General features: G+C 44.2%; 6 protein-coding genes across 6 annotated transcripts in view; 1 reads left to right on the forward strand and 5 right to left on the reverse strand.

Moving 5' to 3' along the window:
• LOC109487768 (pathogen-related protein-like) overlaps positions 1–2,916 on the forward strand; it is a 3,978-nt gene extending 1,062 nt beyond the window's left edge. The window contains exons 2-5 of the mRNA XM_019791834.1: positions 574–766; positions 1,163–1,315; positions 1,841–1,999; positions 2,468–2,916. Of these exons, the coding sequence (XP_019647393.1) occupies positions 590–766; positions 1,163–1,315; positions 1,841–1,999; positions 2,468–2,761 (783 nt within the window). The 5' untranslated portion in view covers positions 574–589 and the 3' untranslated portion in view covers positions 2,762–2,916. The remainder of the gene's footprint in view (positions 1–573; positions 767–1,162; positions 1,316–1,840; positions 2,000–2,467) is intronic.
• Positions 2,917–3,152: 236 nt separating this feature from the next.
• On the reverse strand, positions 3,153–5,227 carry LOC109487630 (cell surface glycoprotein 1-like). The gene is made up of 2 exons (XM_019791634.1): positions 5,222–5,227; positions 3,153–4,967 (listed from the first exon to the last, which is right to left on the reverse strand). The coding sequence occupies exons 1-2, from the start codon at positions 5,225–5,227 to the stop codon at positions 3,153–3,155; spliced, it is 1,821 nt and encodes a 606-aa protein (XP_019647193.1).
• Positions 5,228–5,433: 206 nt separating this feature from the next.
• On the reverse strand, positions 5,434–7,821 carry LOC109487631 (endochitinase A-like). The gene is made up of 4 exons (XM_019791636.1): positions 7,386–7,821; positions 7,099–7,204; positions 5,697–6,657; positions 5,434–5,457 (listed from the first exon to the last, which is right to left on the reverse strand). Exons 1-4 carry the CDS (start codon positions 7,747–7,749, stop codon positions 5,434–5,436), a joined length of 1,455 nt encoding a protein of 484 aa, XP_019647195.1. The 5' UTR covers positions 7,750–7,821.
• A 938-nt stretch (positions 7,822–8,759) lies between these two features.
• On the reverse strand, positions 8,760–12,168 carry LOC109487632 (neurotrypsin-like). Its single transcript, XM_019791637.1, has 6 exons — positions 12,082–12,168; positions 11,438–11,633; positions 10,357–10,749; positions 9,858–9,976; positions 9,045–9,258; positions 8,760–8,764 (listed from the first exon to the last, which is right to left on the reverse strand). Exons 1-6 carry the CDS (start codon positions 12,166–12,168, stop codon positions 8,760–8,762), a joined length of 1,014 nt encoding a protein of 337 aa, XP_019647196.1.
• A 1,555-nt stretch (positions 12,169–13,723) lies between these two features.
• LOC109487633 (neurotrypsin-like) lies at positions 13,724–17,031 on the reverse strand. Its single transcript, XM_019791638.1, has 4 exons — positions 16,715–17,031; positions 15,452–15,564; positions 13,876–14,113; positions 13,724–13,758 (listed from the first exon to the last, which is right to left on the reverse strand). Exons 1-4 carry the CDS (start codon positions 16,794–16,796, stop codon positions 13,724–13,726), a joined length of 468 nt encoding a protein of 155 aa, XP_019647197.1. The 5' UTR covers positions 16,797–17,031.
• A 2,094-nt stretch (positions 17,032–19,125) lies between these two features.
• LOC109487679 overlaps positions 19,126–19,728 on the reverse strand; it is an 11,392-nt gene continuing 10,789 nt past the window's right edge. The window contains exon 5 of the mRNA XM_019791697.1: positions 19,126–19,148. The gene's annotated coding sequence lies outside the window, so the exon portion shown is untranslated. The remainder of the gene's footprint in view (positions 19,149–19,728) is intronic.

The following is a 19,728-nucleotide window of genomic DNA, read 5'->3' on the forward strand; positions in this document are numbered from 1 at the left end:
AGAGAGAGAGGGAGAGAGCCAAGAGAGAGAGAGAGACAAGAGAGAGAAAGAGAGAGAGATGGTTGGTGGGGGTAGCGACAAAAAACGGGCCATATATAAAAAGCAAACGATCTTCCCTCATCAACCCCTGCTTGGAGAGTACATTACGGTGATAATGACCCTTGTACGACTCAACCACGACTCTCCTTTGCATGATATCGGCCTGCATTGGCCCGCGGCCAAGTTGTACCATGCTTCAATCAATAAATCAACTGAAGCATTCAAGAACAACCGCTTGTACAACTACTCACGGTTCCCTTTGACCTTTGTTTTGGCACGACATGACAGGTACGACAGGGTCCTGATCTTATCTCACCTACCAGCGGTTGGATCCCAGCTTCCAGGTAGAATAGCTACTAAATCTCCTATTATCTTCAATTCATACATCCTATGCAGTCGTGCATGTATCGTACAAAATGCAGCTGACTTGTGGCGGAACTTGTGCCGTTGGTCATGCATGCCCTGTCTACAACAAAACACGAGTCTTACGACAAATGGCATGTCATACTAACCATCTTATGTATGTTGTTCAAGATTTCGTCCATAAAAGATGTCCGGATCCTTTGGAAAGACCGATTCTGAGCGCCTCGCCGCAAGGCAAGAGCTTGAGCGTCTCAAGGAGGAGTATAACCTCCTTGAGCCAGACCGCGGGGACCTGGACGACCCAAACATCAGGTGGAGATCCGAGAAGCCCGACTACACCTGGGCGAACCTCGAGTACATGAAGGTGAACCATAGCTACTGATTTAATTAATGTATGTTTGTTCAATAAATGCTTTTTTTTCAATATGACATCGTAATGAGAGGTTTCTGGGTCAAATTTGACAGCCAAATGTTCATCTTCTCAGTTCCCGAAAGTTCTTAGCCTCCTTTATAAAATGGGTTAGATATTTCTAGGGCCTTCTAGCTAACGTGGTATAAAAGCAATCGTAAGCAGTCTTAGACTAGTTGTTCACTATATTGTCAGAAGCACCCTGCTACAACATTTGTGTCAAAAGGATGCACGTATTACAGAACCCTTGATTTGTGTTAAAATTTGGTACATTATTGTTGTGTCTACCACACAAAGAAAGAGACTAACCAAAGAGAAATTTTCCGTCTGTTCCTAACTCTTGTTTTACAGGGGAAGACTAAGAATCACCCCGCAGGGTCGCTGGAGCTTGTGGTGGAGAATCTGGTGAAACGGTGGGAGATGGAAGCCTCGCACTTCAAAGATCTGGACCAGTGGACAACCATCAACAAGGAGAGGTACCGTGTGCAGGCTAACGGTGGGAAGGTTCGTACTGGAGACAACAGGAATACGCTTAGAATTAAGGGTGACGTTTTTAGACTTTACAGACGTCACTTAACCACTACATTATAAATGACGATGACGGAGAAATTCTGAAGTTACGGCCTAATAACTTGAAGGCATCGGTCACGTGAACACACCCCATTGTCTTATTATGTTTACCGAAGGAGAACATATTGTTTTTGCTCAGTTTCCTCTTCTTCCTCTTCTTCCCCAAACCAAAGAGGTCAATGACCTGGAACCAGATTGCTGGCACCATGGTCACAGCTGGTGTTGGGTTACATCATATTGCAATTTTATAGCAGGAGGGATTCAGACTCCTGTCTGACCATATACTAGTATATGAATGTGTTTGAGTAAGAATTAACAGAGCAGACCATATGCGAAGGTAAACATTATGCATTTGCTTTGCCAGGAGTGATTATTCAATAGAACGTTTGTGGAGTACGTCGACTTGTTCCGACTTCAATCGACTGTTGTTGTTTTGTTGTTGTTTTTTTACCGCTACAGGTGTTTTCCGCTGAAAAGGCTTTGGAGGTTGGCAACTACAACTGGCTGATGGCGGGGTGTAAGAAGGAGTTGTACGACGCTGAAAAGGAGGATTTCGAGTCGTCCCACCGTCACTTTCGCGGGGCCTTCACCGATGGCTTCCCCTGGGAGGTCCTGGCGGTAGGCATCGTCTAGTAACGTTATATTATATCTTATATGCGACAATAGTACTACTTCTACTACTACTACTTCTTCTTCTACTACTACTACTACTACTACTTCTACTACTCTGCTACTACTACTACTCTACTACTACTTCTACTACTACTACTACTTCTACTACTACTCTACTACTACTACTACTACTACTACTACTACTACTCTACTACTCTACTACTACTACTACTACTTCAGGCACTCTCGACTGAAAGTGTGCGGAAAGGTCAGTACTGTGGGCTCAGTGAACAGGTCCCGCGGGCAAATACTGCAGTATAGTTTTCACGATGCAGCCGCCATTTTTTTCTCAGGCCTCTGACGTGACTGTTCGCTTGCTCACTTGTGGAATTTCAAATTATTTTCTTTAGCTTCATGACATGCTGTTAATGACTTAAGCTTTGATTCTAACAAGATTGTTACCGTTGTTTTTAGGTGTTCTCGGGACCCCCGACGGTAGCCTTTAGCTGGCGTCACTGGGCCCACTTCACGGGGCAGTACATGGGGAGTCAGGGGTCGGGCCAACTCCTCGAGATGTACGGGTTCGGCGTGGTGGAGCTGGACGACAACAACAAGATCGTCGCCATCAACATCTACTACAAGCCGGACGAGTTCATGGAGGCTCTGAAGGGGGATATACCTCCCCATCAGCTGTCGAAAGGGAAGTCACTGGTGGGTTCTGGATGCCCCTATATCCACCCCAACTCTCTCAAAAACGGTGAAGTGTAGAACAAAACCAACGCATGTAAGAATATGGAGCTTGCCCATGAGTTAGTTTTGACAAAGAGGTGTCGATAGCATCAAAAGTGCATATGACATTTGAATGTCCGAAAATATACATCACACTGTCAATAAAACTGCATTGTCGATGCACACAGTCTCCTTGTAATCATTTGTGCGGCTTGGTACTCTTCTCTGTTAACAGATATGGTGAAGAAAAACTATGCAACTATTGTCTCATGTAGAAATGACCTCGGTACATTTTCGTTCACACGGTATATTTACATCATGATCACTGCAAAGGGAAAACTTTTCATCACATTTTCTATTCCATTCTATTTACAATGTTTAGTTAGATGTTTGACAACATCATACAACGTATGTTAACTGTCCGTACTTCTTAAGATTGGAGTAACGTTGATGGTTCCATCTGGGGCAAACTCGAACTCAAAGTCCATGTCGAAAGAACTGGACTGGNTTGATTGGGCGGCTGGCCGGCCGGAGTCTCTGGTTCACTCGTAGCTGGACTGGAGTCAGGGTTTGCGGGTGGTGCGTTGTCGTTTGGCGATGGTACCAGGTCTGTTGGTGATGGCACTGTGCTGCTTGGTGGAGGAACCTCGTCACTTGGAGGTGGAACTTCGTCACTTGGAGGTGGAACCTCGTCATTTGGAGGTGGAACCTCGGCACTTGGAGGTGGAACCTCGTCACTTGGAGGTGGAGCCTGGTCACTTGGAAGCGGAACTTCATCATTTGGAGGTGGAACCTCGTCATTTGGAGGTGGAACCTCGTCACTTGGAGGTGCAACCTCGTCACATGGGGGCGGAACCTCGTCAATTGGAGGTGGAACCTCGTCACTTGGAGGTGTACCTCGGCATTTGGAGGTCGGTACCTGGTCACTTGGAGGTGGACCCTCGTCACTTGGAGGTGGAACCTCGGCATTTGGAGGCGGAACTTCGTCACCTGGAGGTGGAATCTCGTCACTTGTAGGTGGAACCTCGTCACTTGGATGTGGAACCTTGGCACTTGGAGGCGGAACCTCGTCATTTGGAGGTGGAACCTCGTCACTTGGAGGTGGAACCTCGTCATTTGGAGGAGGTACCTCGTCACTTGGAGGTGGAACCTCGTCACTTGGATGTGGAACCTCGTCATTTGGAGGCGGTACCTCGGCACTTGGAGGTGGAACTTCGCCAAGTGGAAGCTCGTCACTTGGAAGTCGCACCTCGTTATTAGGCGATGGACCCTCGTCACTTGGTGGTTGTTCATTACTAGGAGGCGGAGTCTTGTCATTTTGTGGCGGTTTATTACTAGGATATGGAGCCTCGTCACTTGCCATTGGTTTATCACTAGGAGGTGGAGCCTTGTCATTTTGTAGTGGGTTATCACTTCTCGTTGGAACCTCGTCATTTGGAGTTTGAGCCTCATCACTCGGTGATGGAACCTCGTCATCAGGCGATGGAGACCCGTCATTGGGAGATGAAGGCTCGTCACTTGGTTGTGGTTCACTTGTAAATGGAGTATCCACGCTAGGCGATGGAGCTTCGTCACTTAGAGGTGGAACCTCGTCACTTAGAGGTGGATCTTTGTCATTAGGCAATGGAGACTCGTCATTAGGCGATGGAGTCTCGTCATTAGGCGATGGAGTCTCGTCATTAGGCGATGGAGTCTCGTCATTAGGCGATGGAGTCTCGTCATTAGGCGATGGAGTCTCGTCATTAGGCGATGAAGTCTCGTCATTAGGCGATGGAGTCTCGTCACTTGGCGATGGAGTCTCGTCATGAGGCGATGGAGTCTCGTCACTTGGCGATGGGGTCTCGTAATTAGGCGATGGAGTCTCGTCACTTGGCGATGGAGTCTCGTCACCTTGAGGTTGAACCTCATCATTAGGCGATGGAACCTGGTCACTTATTAGTGGTGGTTTATTACTTGTAGACGGAATACCATCACCTGGAGGTGGTACCTCGTCACTTGGAGGTGGAACTTCGTTACTTGGTGGTGGAACGTCACTACTGGGCGATAGAGCCTCGTCACTTGGTAATGGTTTGCTGTCATTTAAAGGCGATAGCTTGTCGCCTTGCCTTCCATCCGTGTCACTCGGAGATGGTGGCGTGTCGTTTGGAGGTGAAACAAAATCACTTTGAGGTGATGAAGTGTCACTCGGAGGTAAAGAACCGTTATTCGTAGGTGGTGTGACGCCCCTTGAAGGCGAATCGTAATCCTTTGGCGGTAATACAGGAGTTAGAGCAACATCAGTTGGTGATTGTGAGGCATAAACTGGAGGCGAATCACTATTGATTGGAGGCGGAGCGATATCACTTAGCGGTGGTGGGTCATCCGTGGGAGGTGGTGTTGCGCTGCCATCACTTAGAGGGGGATCAGAATCACATGGACTAACTGCATTATCAATTGGAGGTAAGACACCATCATTGGGGGCCGAAGACGGATCCTTGTTACATACAGGTGATGAAGTACCCTCATTCGGGTTTAGAGTGTCATCGCTCGGTACTGTTGAGCCCTTCTCTGTAGTTGGTATGGTTTCAGATGGGGGTGACGCGCCTTTATTAGGTAGTGGTGCACTGTCACTTATAGGAGAAATCACCGTACCAGGATTAGGTGTGGTTTCAACTGAAGGAGAAGCATCCTCACCTGAAGGTAATGCAATATCACTCGGACTTGAACTATCCTCACTTGGAGGAGGGGATCCAGGACTGTTGAGTGGGATTTCGTCAATTGGAAATGGGTTCTTTTGAGTGTGTTCACTTTCGGGTGTACAGTCATTGCTTAGCAGTGGTGCGTTGTCAACGTTTAGTTGCTCCGTTACTGTTGTTGTTGTCGGCGTCGGTCCGTTGTCGTTACATGTTTCACCTACACTGTCAGTCAATAGAGGCGTCTTTTCATTCATAGGTGGTTCGTCGGTTATCTGTAATAGTGGCGTGTTTTCATTTACATCTTCTTCATCGGGTAGATCTTTATTCAGTGGCATATCTTTCTTTAAATTGTGGGGAAGCTTCGGGTAGGTGTTCAGATCGGGTAAGAGTTCATGCAATATGGGTGACTCCTCTTTGAATAGTGGTGCTTCTGTGTCCTGTAAAGACGGCATACATAGCTGAGGTAGGTTCTCGATTAATGGTGGCATCTTTTCACATGCAACTGGTTCGTCGACAACCGGTGTGAAAAAACCATCTAGCTTCGGTGACGACGTTTGCCTTTCGTCTGGTTCCTGGTTGCCTAAAAGTGATTCTGTCTCATCTACAAATTGAATGTCATCCGTGACTGGAAGCAATGGTGTCGAAGTTTTTTCTGGGGAGCCCTCTTGCTCGAATGTTAGGCTCTGGCTAAGTATGGATTCCCCACCATCAGAAGCCTGTCCATCTGCGCCTATGTGTGGGGAACTCAAACTCACAGGTATGGGTAGCATGAAGCCGTCAAAAAAGCTTTCCTGATTCAGAAAAGGCGAGCTCTTGCTTAGCAGCGGCTGGCATTCATCCAACAGAGAGCTTCCACCTAACCGAGACAGGCTTCTCTTCAGTTGGAATGTACTTTCCGTTGCTGACAGTGCGGCTAGAGAGCGTAAACTTGTCGGCATACCCACGTTCTTCTCTAAATCATCAGAATTGTCGGATTCCTCCAAGTGTCCAGTAGAATCTGCTGCTGAATGTGAACTTGACTCGGACACAAGACTTGGAGGTCGGAAGTACAGGTCGTTTATTGTTTCTATGAGCTCATCCTGAGGTAGGTTGTCGTAGTTTTTCTGGAGGCTAGTCTGTGACGTCTGGACAGCATCGTCCACTACGTCAGGGCCTACGTCATCGTCGACGTCATCAGTATTTCCGTCTTCGTCGTCGTCATCATCATCATCGTCGTCCTCATTATCATCTTCATCTTCTTCGTCATCTTTTTTCATCATCCTGTGGGGAATAAACAATTTGTCAAGATCAGGAGCATCTTCATACTCTAGACATATTTGACACACCGCCAAAACTGATAAAGGATAAGGTAAGGTTCAAACTTCGTAAAGTTAATGTTCTATTGATGATATGATGATACATATCTGTGATATGTAGTATACGTTAAATCAGCTTGCAACATTGCAAAAAGGTGCAAAAAGACGACACGTTGTGTCATGCGAACATAAAAGAGTTGCCAAAATACGGTGTGTTTCGTAATGATAGAAATTGAAATAATTGCTCTAAATATTCCTCTAAATATCAATAACATAAAGATTCCGTGAAATCCTTACCAACTTTAAGCAGTCCATGGCCAGGTACATACGTACATACAGTTATGACCTGGTGCCAAAGTCCTAACATCGAACCGCACGTTCCGAATTGTGATTACCCTCTACCTACTTCTTTGCTACAACTGCAGCAGCTGCACCACCTACAGCCATCCCTCCTACAGCCCCTCCAGGGATCCCTGCAGCTGCAACAATGTCCTCCTCCTCTTCAAGTGGCACTTTTCAAACACAGAGAATACTATTACATTACAGATGCACCGTGACTAAACCATCGGTAAAATCTTACAAAGCGCTTACATTAGTACCAATTTTTGTACCGTAGCTTCCTTTTATTTCTATCAAATAGGTGACCACGAATCTTCAGAAAGTCATAAGAAAACTGTTGATGATATTAAATACCTTCAGGCTCCTCAGATTCCGGCTCTGCGTTCTTGCTCTCGTCGTTTTTCTCGTCATTGTTTTCATCATCATCTTTATCGTCGTCATCGTTGTTATCATCGTCATCTTCCTTTTTCTTTGTCGCTTGTTTCTTTGTGGTGGTTGTCGTTGTAGATTTTGTAGTCGTCGTCGTTGATCTCCTTGTAGTAGTAGTTGTTGTTACTGTTGTTGATAGCAGCGTCGTTGTAGATAGTGAAGATGATGGCGATGATGGCGAAGATGGCGATGGTGATGGTGGTGATGGAGAAAGAGACATTGTTGATGATTGCGTTGGTGGCAACTGTGTTGATGTAACAGTTGTGAGCCTGGAAGTGGCCAGAACCATTGGATGAGTCGACGTCGTCGCTGCGTCTGCTTTTGTTGAAGTTGTAACTTTAGTTGTCGTCCTTTTCGTTGTTGTTGTTGTTGTAGATGGTGAGGAGGTGGACGACGTTGATGATGATGATGATGATGTTGATGATGATGTTGACGATGATGATGTTGATGATGATGCCGTTGTTGGTGCCGATGTAGAGTTCAACACTGATGTAGTGCTGTACACAGATGTTGTGTTGAACAACGACGTACTAGTATTAAACGCGGATGTTGCGTTTGATACCCACGCCGACGTCGTGTTAAACACTGAGGTAGCGTTCGTCGTGAAATTGAGAGGAAGCGGCGTTGTCGTTTCCGCACTACGACACACTATGGCCACGGCGTAGTCTTCCGAGCACAGGAACATATCCATCCAGCCGGGTCCCCAGTCGCCGTGCTGGCACTCCTTGAGATTACTCTCCGTTCCATTGCACACGACGTCGTCCAACCAGATCTCCCTTGTCTCATTTTCCCCGTCCCCGAAGTACCCCAGTGGGAGAATCTGCGGTAGTTCAAAGGGTGACAGGTACCCCAACTGTTGGCACGCCACTAGGGTTTCGTATAGTCCCCATCTCTCCCACGGGAGTTTGAACGGGTGGTCGCAAATAGTCCCCCATCTGTCCTTGTGATAGATTTCCAATCGTCCTTCGTACTCGGTGCTACCATTAACGAGGCGTATCGACTCTGGAAAATGTAGTCGAGGAAGATGTGCATGAGATAACAACGTGAATGAGGTAAAATGTTGCTGTATTTTTTCAACATATTGGCCATCCCAAAGCCACAAATCGCACAACACTACAAAATGCAGTTTTAACATTTTTTTTTGCAATTGTAGGACGCCACCAAGTCACACAGCCTGCAAAAGACACTTTGTAAAAGTGTTATACAAATAGTATCAATGCACAGTTATTTCTATTTATCGGTGATTCTCATTCTTTTGAAGCCCCTCGTTGTATAAGTTAAGGGTAAACAATGAAAAAGCTAACCTAGAAAGGCAAATGCATAATGTTTACCTTCGCATATGGTCTTCTCTGTTAATTCTTACTCAAACACAGTCATATATATGGTCAGATAGGAGTCTAAATCCCTCCTGCTATAAAATTGCAACATGATGCCATGCAGCACTAGTTACCATGGTGACAGACGTCTAGTTCAGGTCATTGAGAAGAGGAAGAAGAAACAGAGCAAAAACAATATGTTTCCTCCTGCGAAGGTAAACATGATTAGGTTTCGCATTTATGGTAAGTTTATATATAGTAAACGTACCCTGACATTGGATTCCAACCCTCTCTTCATAGTGACATAGGTCTCCATCCGTGAACATGGTCCAGGTACAGTCGTCTGTCGTGACGTCTATGACGTGTGATGACGTGTTGCACGACACTGACGCGTTCAGGACGACACTCTGTCCCTGACCAAACAAGTACCCGGATGTGGTGTAGTTTCGCGCTCCAGGATAGTCAAGGATTTCACACGCAACCTGGACAGAAAATAATAATAATAATAATAAATGGTTTTTATTGTCCAAACAGTACCCGTGCAGTCGCAGCCTGTATACGGCTGAATTGATACAGGGTATTACATAATCAAGACAAATCACAACAATCAAATAATACACATGATACACATATTTGTTCCACAAATTATTGTGGAACTGTCGCAAGGGTCTGTGCGGCAGCCATTCGGCGCCTAGTGACCTGAATACGACTTTCCCCAACCGAAGTTAGGTACACATTCACACCTGGGTGGAGTGAGGAAATTCGTGTAAAGTAAAGTAAAATAACATTTATAGATGGTTGTGTTTGCGTGGCATCTCGTCTGTGGCAGTAAATGAAGTTTTGAGATACAGTAAAATGTTGAACTTTATTCCAACACAAGGGTTAACGTTACACAGAGATCTAATTTTCAACGACCACTGTCGCCTTCATCAGGATGATTAATGACCAATCACTTCAAAACGTGATCTCGCGAGAGTTACGGTTACAGACACGTGACCTTATTCACACGAGACTTTACGGATACGGTTTTGAGATATTTGCATAAAGGATACGTCTGATTCTGGGTGGGCCATAGCCATACCTGGGTCATGTCGTCATCCCAGTTGTGTTCGCAAACTGCCCGCCAGGTGGCGTTGTTTTTGTTGTATACCTCCAGCTTTCTAAAGTCATACAGCGGCCAGTCTACCAGCCGAATGTTCCCTGACAAAAAGAGTACACAGGCGTGATGCCGATTGACGTCGATAAGTTTTTATTAGTTTTCAGAGACGATATTAGTTCAAACCTCACGGTGGAATGAATATTTTTCTGTTCGATCCGTTGAAGTTTCCTGTGCATATTAGATTATTTCCCTAGTTTTAGATTTTTAGATAGAAAAGAAAAATTCACATTCCTCATGAAACTCGATAATCCTCGTACTATAAGCTCCATCTGTTTTTACATTTACAACTGTCTTAAGAAGCGAGAAGAAGCAGAACCTGTACATATGTAGTTTTACTATAGATATATTTTAGTCTACCATCGCTATTTGCCGTGACCTGTACTTAGTTCGCAAAAAGGTTTTTTTCATTCATTAAACTTACCGGCATGTATGACTTCTCTTGTAAAGAACGGACCAGGAGGTCCTCCACATGCCACCGCAACTGCAAACTTCTCCCTGCAGAACTCAGCATCTTCCAGCGGCACTCCCCATCGCGTGTACCCACACTCCTGTAGTTCGTCCTCCGATCCGCTGCAGTGCACTTCCCCCAGCCAGATGGCGCTGCTGCCATTCTCCCCGTCGCCGAACCACCCCGGTGGATAGATCCTCGCCACTCCGGACGTCAGTTGCCGACACACGACCTCTGCTTCCCGCTGTCCCCACCTCTCACCAGGCGGTCTGTCGGGACTGTCGCACACCGTGCCCCACCGGCCGCTCCGGTAGATCTCCACCCGACCTTCGTTATAGGAACTCCCGTTGACAAGTCGCAAAGAAGCTGTAGGATGACATGGAGACGTTTTCAATGAATAAATCGCGCAAAAGATTACCTTGTCTTACACATCATGAGAGTCCATCTGTGTTGGTTGTTACATGTTTAGAGTTTAAAAAAAGTTCTCTCACCAAGAGCTTTCAACCAGTCACTCTGGTCTTTCAGTAGATTGACCCAGTGCTGAAGTCACACTTCAAAGTTGCCACGTGACAAGACTCACTGGGTCAGTCTACTGAAGAAGACCAGAGTGACTGTTCGAAAGCTCTAGGTGAGAACATTTACTTTTTGTGTTGGCCAACGTTTTGCCTATAAACATCGATATCATATCATGCTGACGAACTGTTACACTTGCTAATACAAATTGTCAAGTAACAATCAAAGATATTGAAACAGTGTCCGTCCATATTTATGTTTACCGAAGAAAACATCGTTTTTGCTCTATTTCTTCTTCCCCTTCTTCCGTTCCAAACAAATAAGGTCAATGACCTGAACCTGACATCTCTCACCATGGTAACTAGTGTTGGGATACATCATGTTGCAATTTTATAGCAGGACGGATTTAGACTCCTGTCTGACCATATATGAATGTGTTTGAGTAAGAATTAACAGAGCAGACCATATGCGAAGGTAAAAACATGCATTTGCTTTGCAAATGTTACCTGTCTAGTTCACTGTACATTTATTTTTCATTTACCGTGACAGTAGATCCCGACAACACTATTGTTCCCGCACGTGACGCCGTCGGTGACCACAGACCGTGTGCAGTTGTCGGACGCGCCGTCTGAGCGGGCACACGAGACCCTGGCGACGACGCCACCGCTCTTTCCAAATATGGAAGTGCCTGGGAACGAGCTTACAGCCCCCGGATATCCAAGGGTCTGACAAGCTATCTAAACAAATAAAGATCAACGAATTATTGTCGCCTCCTCACTGTCCTAAGTGACATTTTCAAAGGTTAACAACAAAGGTACAACAAATCTCTGACATTTGTCATTTTGCCTTCTTTAGGGCAAAAATAAATATTTTGCTTCCTTTCCACTTTTAAACATTTACATGAACACAGAATTTTTCGAAGTGGTTAAAGGTTCTGTAGCCTGGTGTCCAGTCGATCGTGGTTGGGGCGGGTTTTGTTCGGGGCTACAGGAGCTCTTCCCCGCCTAACTCAGCCAGGTTCCCCCGGTAGGTTTTTCACGACGGGAGATTGAATAGCCCCACTAATCAATCTCCCGTCGTGAAAACGCTACCGGGGGAACCTGGTTGAGTCGGGCGGGGAAGAGCTTCAGCAGCACCGACGAAAATCCGCCCCAACCACGATTCTGGTTCTGCTGAGTTTCCTACCTCGGCGTCTTCAAGCCCCCAGCCGTCAGCACACACCGGCCACCACTGGGTGTCATGGTACACTTCTAGCCGGCCGAGGTTACGCATAGGCCCGTCCGCTATCCGTGTATTACCTGATGTTCGTACATTGAGAACAAAAGATGTTATCATCCGTCTGAACCTATGGTCGACCATAGATCATAATGAAAGCAACTTTTTTTTGCCAAACTTTCAGTTTTGGGGTTCCCAGAAGATGTCATCCATATAATCAAATCAACATGGCCTTACCTTGACAGTGAAGTCTCACAACGCTGTAGTTCCGGCACAGGTCGCCTTCGGTGACGAAAGATCGTGAGCAGTTTTCAGACGTTTCGTTGGAACTTGTACACGAGACGTTTGCCACAATGCTGACGCCTGTTTCCTTCTCCAAGAAGTTGCCGATCGCGCCTGGGTAACCAAGGACTTCACACGCATTCTGTTTGAAAATATAGGGACAATTTAGTAGCTGCACCACACACTTTTGAAAATACGAAAACACCCATGTTGATTTTTCTCAAATAAGGCCACATCAAGTAATTCTTATCGATGACATTGATTTTCGCCTGATTTGGAAAAAAAATTGTTGCCCTTTTTTATTATAGTTATATCAACTTATTTTATGCCGTCACCAACGCAGATAGATGCCCTTTGACAGGTCAACATGCCGAAAATGGGCAAAGATGTCTGTTGCCATGCTGAAACGTGGATGGCAGATAACTATGAAGAGATGAAACAAGACAAGACAAGGCTCTGATTTATTCTTTTGTCTTTTACTTTGATGTAGTGATATATACGTAGTTCATTCCCTTTATATATGATGTTCCCACTGAATCAAAACCATTTGTACAATGATTGAAAACTTGTATTTTCCAGTGACAATGGATGTTGCAATAATTGGCAGTAATTAAACTTCCTGTTTAACAAGGTTTATGATGTCAATATTGGGAAATGTAGGAATCTTGTTTTTTGGCCCGCCTTGTTTTTTTTCGCCCTATCGCATTATATTTGTATATTTGGAGTCTGCGGAGCATCCATAAAATTTACTTGCTGTGGCAACATTCAAGTTAAAACTGTACCTCGGTTTCCTCGTGTCCCCAGTTTGCAGCACACACCTCCCACCAGCGGGTACCGTAGTACATCTCCAGTCGGCCGTGGTGAGGCAAGGCCCCGCCGACCAGACGACTTCGGTCTGAGGGCAGAAAAATTTCATCTGACAGTTACACAATAAACTTCTTCGGTGATATGATCCCTTGACGTTCTCCTCTATTCACCAATTTCACACTTCCCATAATGCCTAGTAAAGATCACGGATATGACGTATGACCACCCCTCCCCCTTCCTCGATGTAATATTTCCAACAAGTTCTATCGACAGACTGGTTAACTATATTGTTTTGAATTATTTGTCTAGTATAAAGCGCATGCCATGATTGCATTTTTGTTGGAATTAGAGAAAATGACGTACCTTCTATCGTTCTACCTTCTACCGAAGACTCTCCTACTCGCACGGTCGCATTTACGTATATCCCCTTCTTACGTCATATCCCATCAATATGCATGTCCGTGATCTTTACTAGGCATTATGGGAAGTGTGAAATTGGTAAATACTAGATATTTCAACCAATTTACTTGCACGTGGACCTTAACCTCTCTGCTTTCTCTAAAACATACAGTAACCCGTTATGACATTTTGAAATAAGTGTGAGCTTTAGCCTTTTATAAAAGGAATTCACAGCGTTTTCTGGAAAATATAACTAGATTGCGATCTTTGACTTACCGTGGCAGTGGACTGCTACAACACTGTTATTCCGGCAGGGAGCGCTGTCAATGACGAAAGAGCAGTTTTCTACCGTGCCGTTGACGCTGATACAGGAGGCGTTTGCGGTTGTACAGTTTTCTGTTGTAGCGTTGTTGGAGACACAGGAGGTATTTAGGACAATGCTGTTATTCGTGGTGATGAGCGCTTCTGTGTCGTAGGAGACGGCCCCTGGAAAACCAAGGGAACGACATGCCATCTGTGGAAGGAAGGAAGTATGAGTGATATGATATGATATGATATGAATCTTTATTGCATGTTCTTGCCCAGATGGGCTAAATGCACAAGAGGACATGCAGTATGCAAAACATGAGTATTGCATACTGGGACGCTATATTCTAATGCTAATTGCTAGGAATATATCATTATAACAATAATATATACTACCTATCATCTACTGTTAGTTGCCCTTTCTTCTCTCTTTTTGAAACATTTGGAAACATAATTACATAGTTTGTCTGCTATATATTCGTTCTTGCATGACATCAAGTGTTTAAACATGTCCTGAGTACGATAGATTCATGTTCCTGATGTGCCAGAAACTTCACCAATTGTCCTTTTATTTATTAAAGGCATCCAATGAAATTTCAGGGCGGCAAAACTGGAAATATTCTGAATAAGGCAATCTGTATGATACTGGCACATAGTGTCACAAATTAGCATATTTGAATCAGTATTTCATACTTTAGGCATTTAAAACTGCAGAAGCAAGCCCAAAGATAAGTCCTTTATTTTCTGGGTGGTACCCTAAAAATCAACCCAGGTCCTCCTAGTAACCCTTTTTCGTCATTTGGGCCATTTTTTTTATCCATGAACGTCGATATACATCTTGGAACAGTGTCGTTTTAACTTATGTATGTAGATAGTATGTAGATATTGTGTAGATAGGTGACTAGAATATTGACTTGGAAAAAATCTGGTTTCGAAGCCCTAAAAACTGCACTGGATGCCTTTAAGACTTTATTTACATCGTTATGAAGACCCAGCAAGGACAAAATTTGTCAAATTTCGTGTGTATTATGAATTGCAACAGGAAACAAACTGCCCTTACAACGTTCATACTTCACACAACAAACTGAATGTTGAACAAAACAATTTTTGCATTCAAATGCTATCTATGATGAATGAACGTTATTGCTCGACAGTTGTACACGGTACAATGTATGGCATCAATAACAATGTGATCAATACAATCAAGTCTATTCTAAGAGACTACTACTAGTACTAGTATTACTACAGGAATATGAACGTAAACGGCGGATGACATGATGTGTGTTAGGCGTTACTATTTGTCACAATACTTTCTCTCTTTTGTAGTGCACTGCATATATATTGGCCTAAGTACGTAGATATGGAGTCGGGACATGACATAAGTAGATTGAAAATGTCTATGTTTGTCTTGGGGAGAGGTTATGATGTGATCAGAGTGCATATTGTGCATTTACATTTTCACGAAGAATCTTGTTTTCGTCATATCTTTTTTATTGAGAGATAATTGACAGAAAATTGAGATGTAATTGACAGAAAGTATCCGCACCTCAGTCTGCTGCCGTCCCCAGCTGTCCGCACAGACAGGCTGCCAGCTGCTGTTCCTGTACAGCTCCAGTCGGCCGCGATGAGGCACAGTGCTGTTCACCAGGCGGAATCGAACTGGCGGTAAAACAGTCAAAATCATCATTAGTACAGTGTTTTTGACCTTTGAACGGCTAGGACTTTGAGTATAGGACTATGACTCTGTTTTGACGCATCGGATTTTTATGTTTACTGTACATGTATGTTGTCTTACTGTATGTAACAATGTGTTGTGTAATTTTGCTGGGCCCCCTTGGAAAACAGCTAATGTAAGCTGAATGGGGCCACCCAGCCGTCCTAAGATGAAATAAATAAAGTGCAGCATTATCTGTGCGTAAATGTTGGAATAAATTTTGGGTACCTTTTGTGTTTTTAGTTGTCTTTTAAGTCATACTTTTACATCTTGCATCATTTTCCAATTATGAAATTAATGGTTACCGATCTGTGTCCAATATAACAGTATAAAATGACAGGTGAGAAATACGCTCGATTCGAAATTCGCAGACCTTCTGGCGATCAACAAATTTGGCCAGAAAATTCTTCCAAGTCCTAGCTATCATTTAGATAGCTTTGAACAATGTTTAGAGTTAGATGTTCAAGGGTTAGCTGTAACAAGTCGTTCGGTGTAATGTAGCCAGCTGCCGCCCAGCCGGATGCCTGTGAAGCTGGTGCGTTACGCCGAAGGGCTGTTATACCGGCTATACCGATACAGATAGCCTCCTTATGCCTACCCGTCCCGACACGTCACGTGGATTGACCTGACATGTCCCTGGCCTTAAGGCAAGGGTCACCAGAGAGTGAAAGTATGGATCTGTCCACTCACAGACGGTGGACAGAATGTGTTACAGTATTATCTTAATCCTTTGTTGCAAATACCTTCGCGGAAAAGAGATTTTTACAGAGTGGAGAAGGACGAGAAAGAAAAAGAAAGATTTTCCTTCAAATGTCAATGCCCCTCAAACGCGGTGAGCAAGAAAATTTTAGTCACATCATACGCATCTGCAATTCTTTGTTTGGTTGAAAATCGCGATTCAGAAATCCCATGGAAATCATGCTGCCAGAAGAATACTTTCATATCTTAGGGCTGTAATGATCATTCTAAAATTCTGATAACAGGTGCAGTTACCTGGACTTCTTAGTAGCAGTGGAAAATGCATCTTTTGCGACATACGGAACTGCCGTAAAGTACAAATACCGTAGTATTCATAGTGGGTTCTGTAATACTTACCAGACATGGCGTCTCCTAGTCCGCACAACGCCAGCGTCGAGCAGACCACCGCCAAGACCGCATGCACGTGTGGCGACGGCATCCCTCGACGCGAATTTACAACCGTAATGCGTTAAACTTGGACATTTTGAGGCCTTATGAGAAGGAGTATGTTTTGAGTGACCCGTGTGACGTGCTGCGGTTTACTCTCTGTAGCCCTCGGGCGGTCAGAGTGTGTACCATGCACGGGTAGTCGCACTGGTTTCTAGCCTGGTATCCAGTCTTACGTGATTGGCGGTATTAGGGTGTTCGGGCAGGTTGTGCCTTCGGGGGCTCTAATAGCTTCCCCCGCCCAGTACAACAGACCGTCCCGGTAGGAGAGTTACGCTAATAAGAGACAGTATGCTTGGGGATTTGGTTTCCCCCAACACGATGTTCGTGGAGGGCTAATCAATCTCTCGTGAAATACACACCGGGAAACCTATGTGAGGCGGGCGGGACAGAGCTCTTTCGGCCCCGACCACGATCAGACTGGATACCAGGCTAACTGGTTTCCCGCACGCCCGGTGGAACGTGAGTGACCCCAGGCGGTAACCGCTCTGTGTGCTTTTGTATTGTTCAGACGATCATCTTGAGTACATAATATGGGACTAGTTAGCGATGCTATCATATGTGGTGATGAAGGCAAGGAAAGTGTATGTGTACGTAACTGTTACAATGTGTATGTGTGAATCTTTCTGTGCGTGTAGATGAATACAGGACATTAGAGTAATGTGATCAGCATGGTAATCACAACCCATTGGACTTTCCCCTCACAAATACCAATCAACGTACCACAGCATATCTTGTCTTGTTTGGGTACTGCACAACACCCCTAGATTGGGGTAAAGCGTGCAGGGGAGCTGTGCGATGCGCTATTGCTGCGTCCTCAGGTGTTGTAGAACTGCAGCGTTGAACTTCGTGGGCTCCGCAGTATCAGTTATCTCTTGGAGCAAAATGTTCCAACCTCTGACAGTTTGTGGAAAGTATGAATATTTTTAGCAGTCTTTGTGAAACGTTAGTGGTTTGTATGAGTTGGAGTTGGAGTTGAAGTGTCGCGATTGGCGCGGGATAGGCGTCAACAAGGTTTTGACCGGAAGGCCGTTTTTTAGTGTCTTGCTTTTTGAAGTAATGTGAGTCTACTTGCTGTGCGTCTGTCCTTTAATGTGTCCCACCCTAAATCTGTGACCAATTTGGTAGTGCCAAAAGGTCTACCTGGGGTGCCCTGCTGCTTTTTTTGTTCTAGACGTATTCAACAAGCTACAGCACCATGGCATCTTGTGTTTTAACCAAATACAACAATAGCTATTTTGATGATTTTAATGTGTGATAACTTTTTATTAATTAACCAATGATAAATATGTAATTGTCAGAGCAATTCAGGTCCCAATTACACGGGACCTGCCATTCTGTACAAATGAATATGTGACGAAATAAACCATTAATAATAGCTATGTATACTGATATGTGTGTGCCCATATCGGCATATATTGTGGCTCTAAAGCCCGTCAAGCTAAACTTTAAGCGAAGGTTAAAATATCAAGAGCGGAGAGGCATTTCTACCAGGTGTACTTAACCAGTAACGGCGTGCCTCTTCTTCAGTGGTTAGGCCTTTTAAGTCTTTAAATTGATTCAACTCCTTCATTTTTGGGCTAAATAACATGAGATTTGGTATGAAGGTAGAGTAGCCAAATACCCCTAGGTTTTTTTTTTCATTTTTTTCGATACAGGCATTTAAAATTGTTTTATTTGTTTTTTTTTGTTTTTTTTTTTGCCATTTTTTGACAAAATCTGTACATTTAGGGTCCTGGAGACCTGGCATTACACTAAAATCATCTGAAATTTGGTCTAGGTGTGCTTTATATATCTACCAACAACAATTAATCATAATTTTTGGCATACTTTCCCTTTAACTTGTATAATTTGGGACTTTTTTTACTGTTTTCTGTGCCGAATAGTGAAGTTTACTTACCTTATAGCAATGACTCATCAATAAGGAATGCAGAGAGCAACAGCCAATAGGCATGAAGCTTTCAAGATGGTAGGGCAGTTGTAATCTTGTTGCTGAGTGGGTGCTGGACTAATTGGATTAATACTAGTACATTGAATACCTGCTCAGGCTATAGCATATTGACAGCTGAACTGTATTTAATTGTTTTTAGTACGTTTGTCACACTTTCTTGCAATTACTGCACATGAACAATGTATGTAGCCTCAGCTCATGCTACATAGTCTTTTATAGTCGAGATCAGTTTCCTATAATAAATAATAATTGTTACGTAAGTTGTCATACTTTGTATTTCATACAATATATTTGATATTTAAGGGTAAATAATGACATGATACGTCAAGACTGGGTATTTGATATAGTGTATTCGCAGTTAGCTACTTTTGTTTGCCGATTTGCGATAACTGACGGTTTCAGTTTAATCGTGGAGGGTTTGAATGTTGTCTAGTACTGTTGCAATGTAGGGATGCGCCGGATCGTCCTTATTGATGACTTTCATCATCTTCAGTGACTGTTCGAAATAACTGCTAGCTTTCCCCGGATGACCAAGGTCTCTCCAACAAATTCCAGTGTTGTTTAATAATCCCATGTCGGGATGTGGCGTTGTTTCGCCATAGACAGCAGCCATCATCTTCACTGACTGTTCCAGATACCTGATTGCTTTCCTCTCATCGTCGAGCAAATGCCAACATATTCCAATATTGCCCAGTGATAAAGCAATGTCGGGATGTGGCGTTGTTTTCCCATAGACAGCTTCATTCATCTTCACTGACAGTTCGTGATAACTAATAGCTGTCCTCCGATCGCCAAGGGAACGCCAACAGTCTCCGATGCTGCTGAGTGATGTAGCAATGGCGGGATGTGGCGTTGTTTTGCCATAGATAGATGTTTTCTATCTTCAGTGACTGTTCGTAATAACTCATAGCTTTCCTCTGATAGCCAAGTTCATGCCAACAATTCCCGATGCTGTTTAGTGATATTGCAATGG

The sequence above is a fragment of the Branchiostoma belcheri genome, unplaced genomic scaffold, assembly GCF_001625305.1.
Source record: "Branchiostoma belcheri isolate BF01 breed outbred unplaced genomic scaffold, Haploidv18h27 scaffold9, whole genome shotgun sequence".
Classification (NCBI taxonomy): Eukaryota; Metazoa; Chordata; class Leptocardii; order Amphioxiformes; family Branchiostomatidae; genus Branchiostoma; species Branchiostoma belcheri.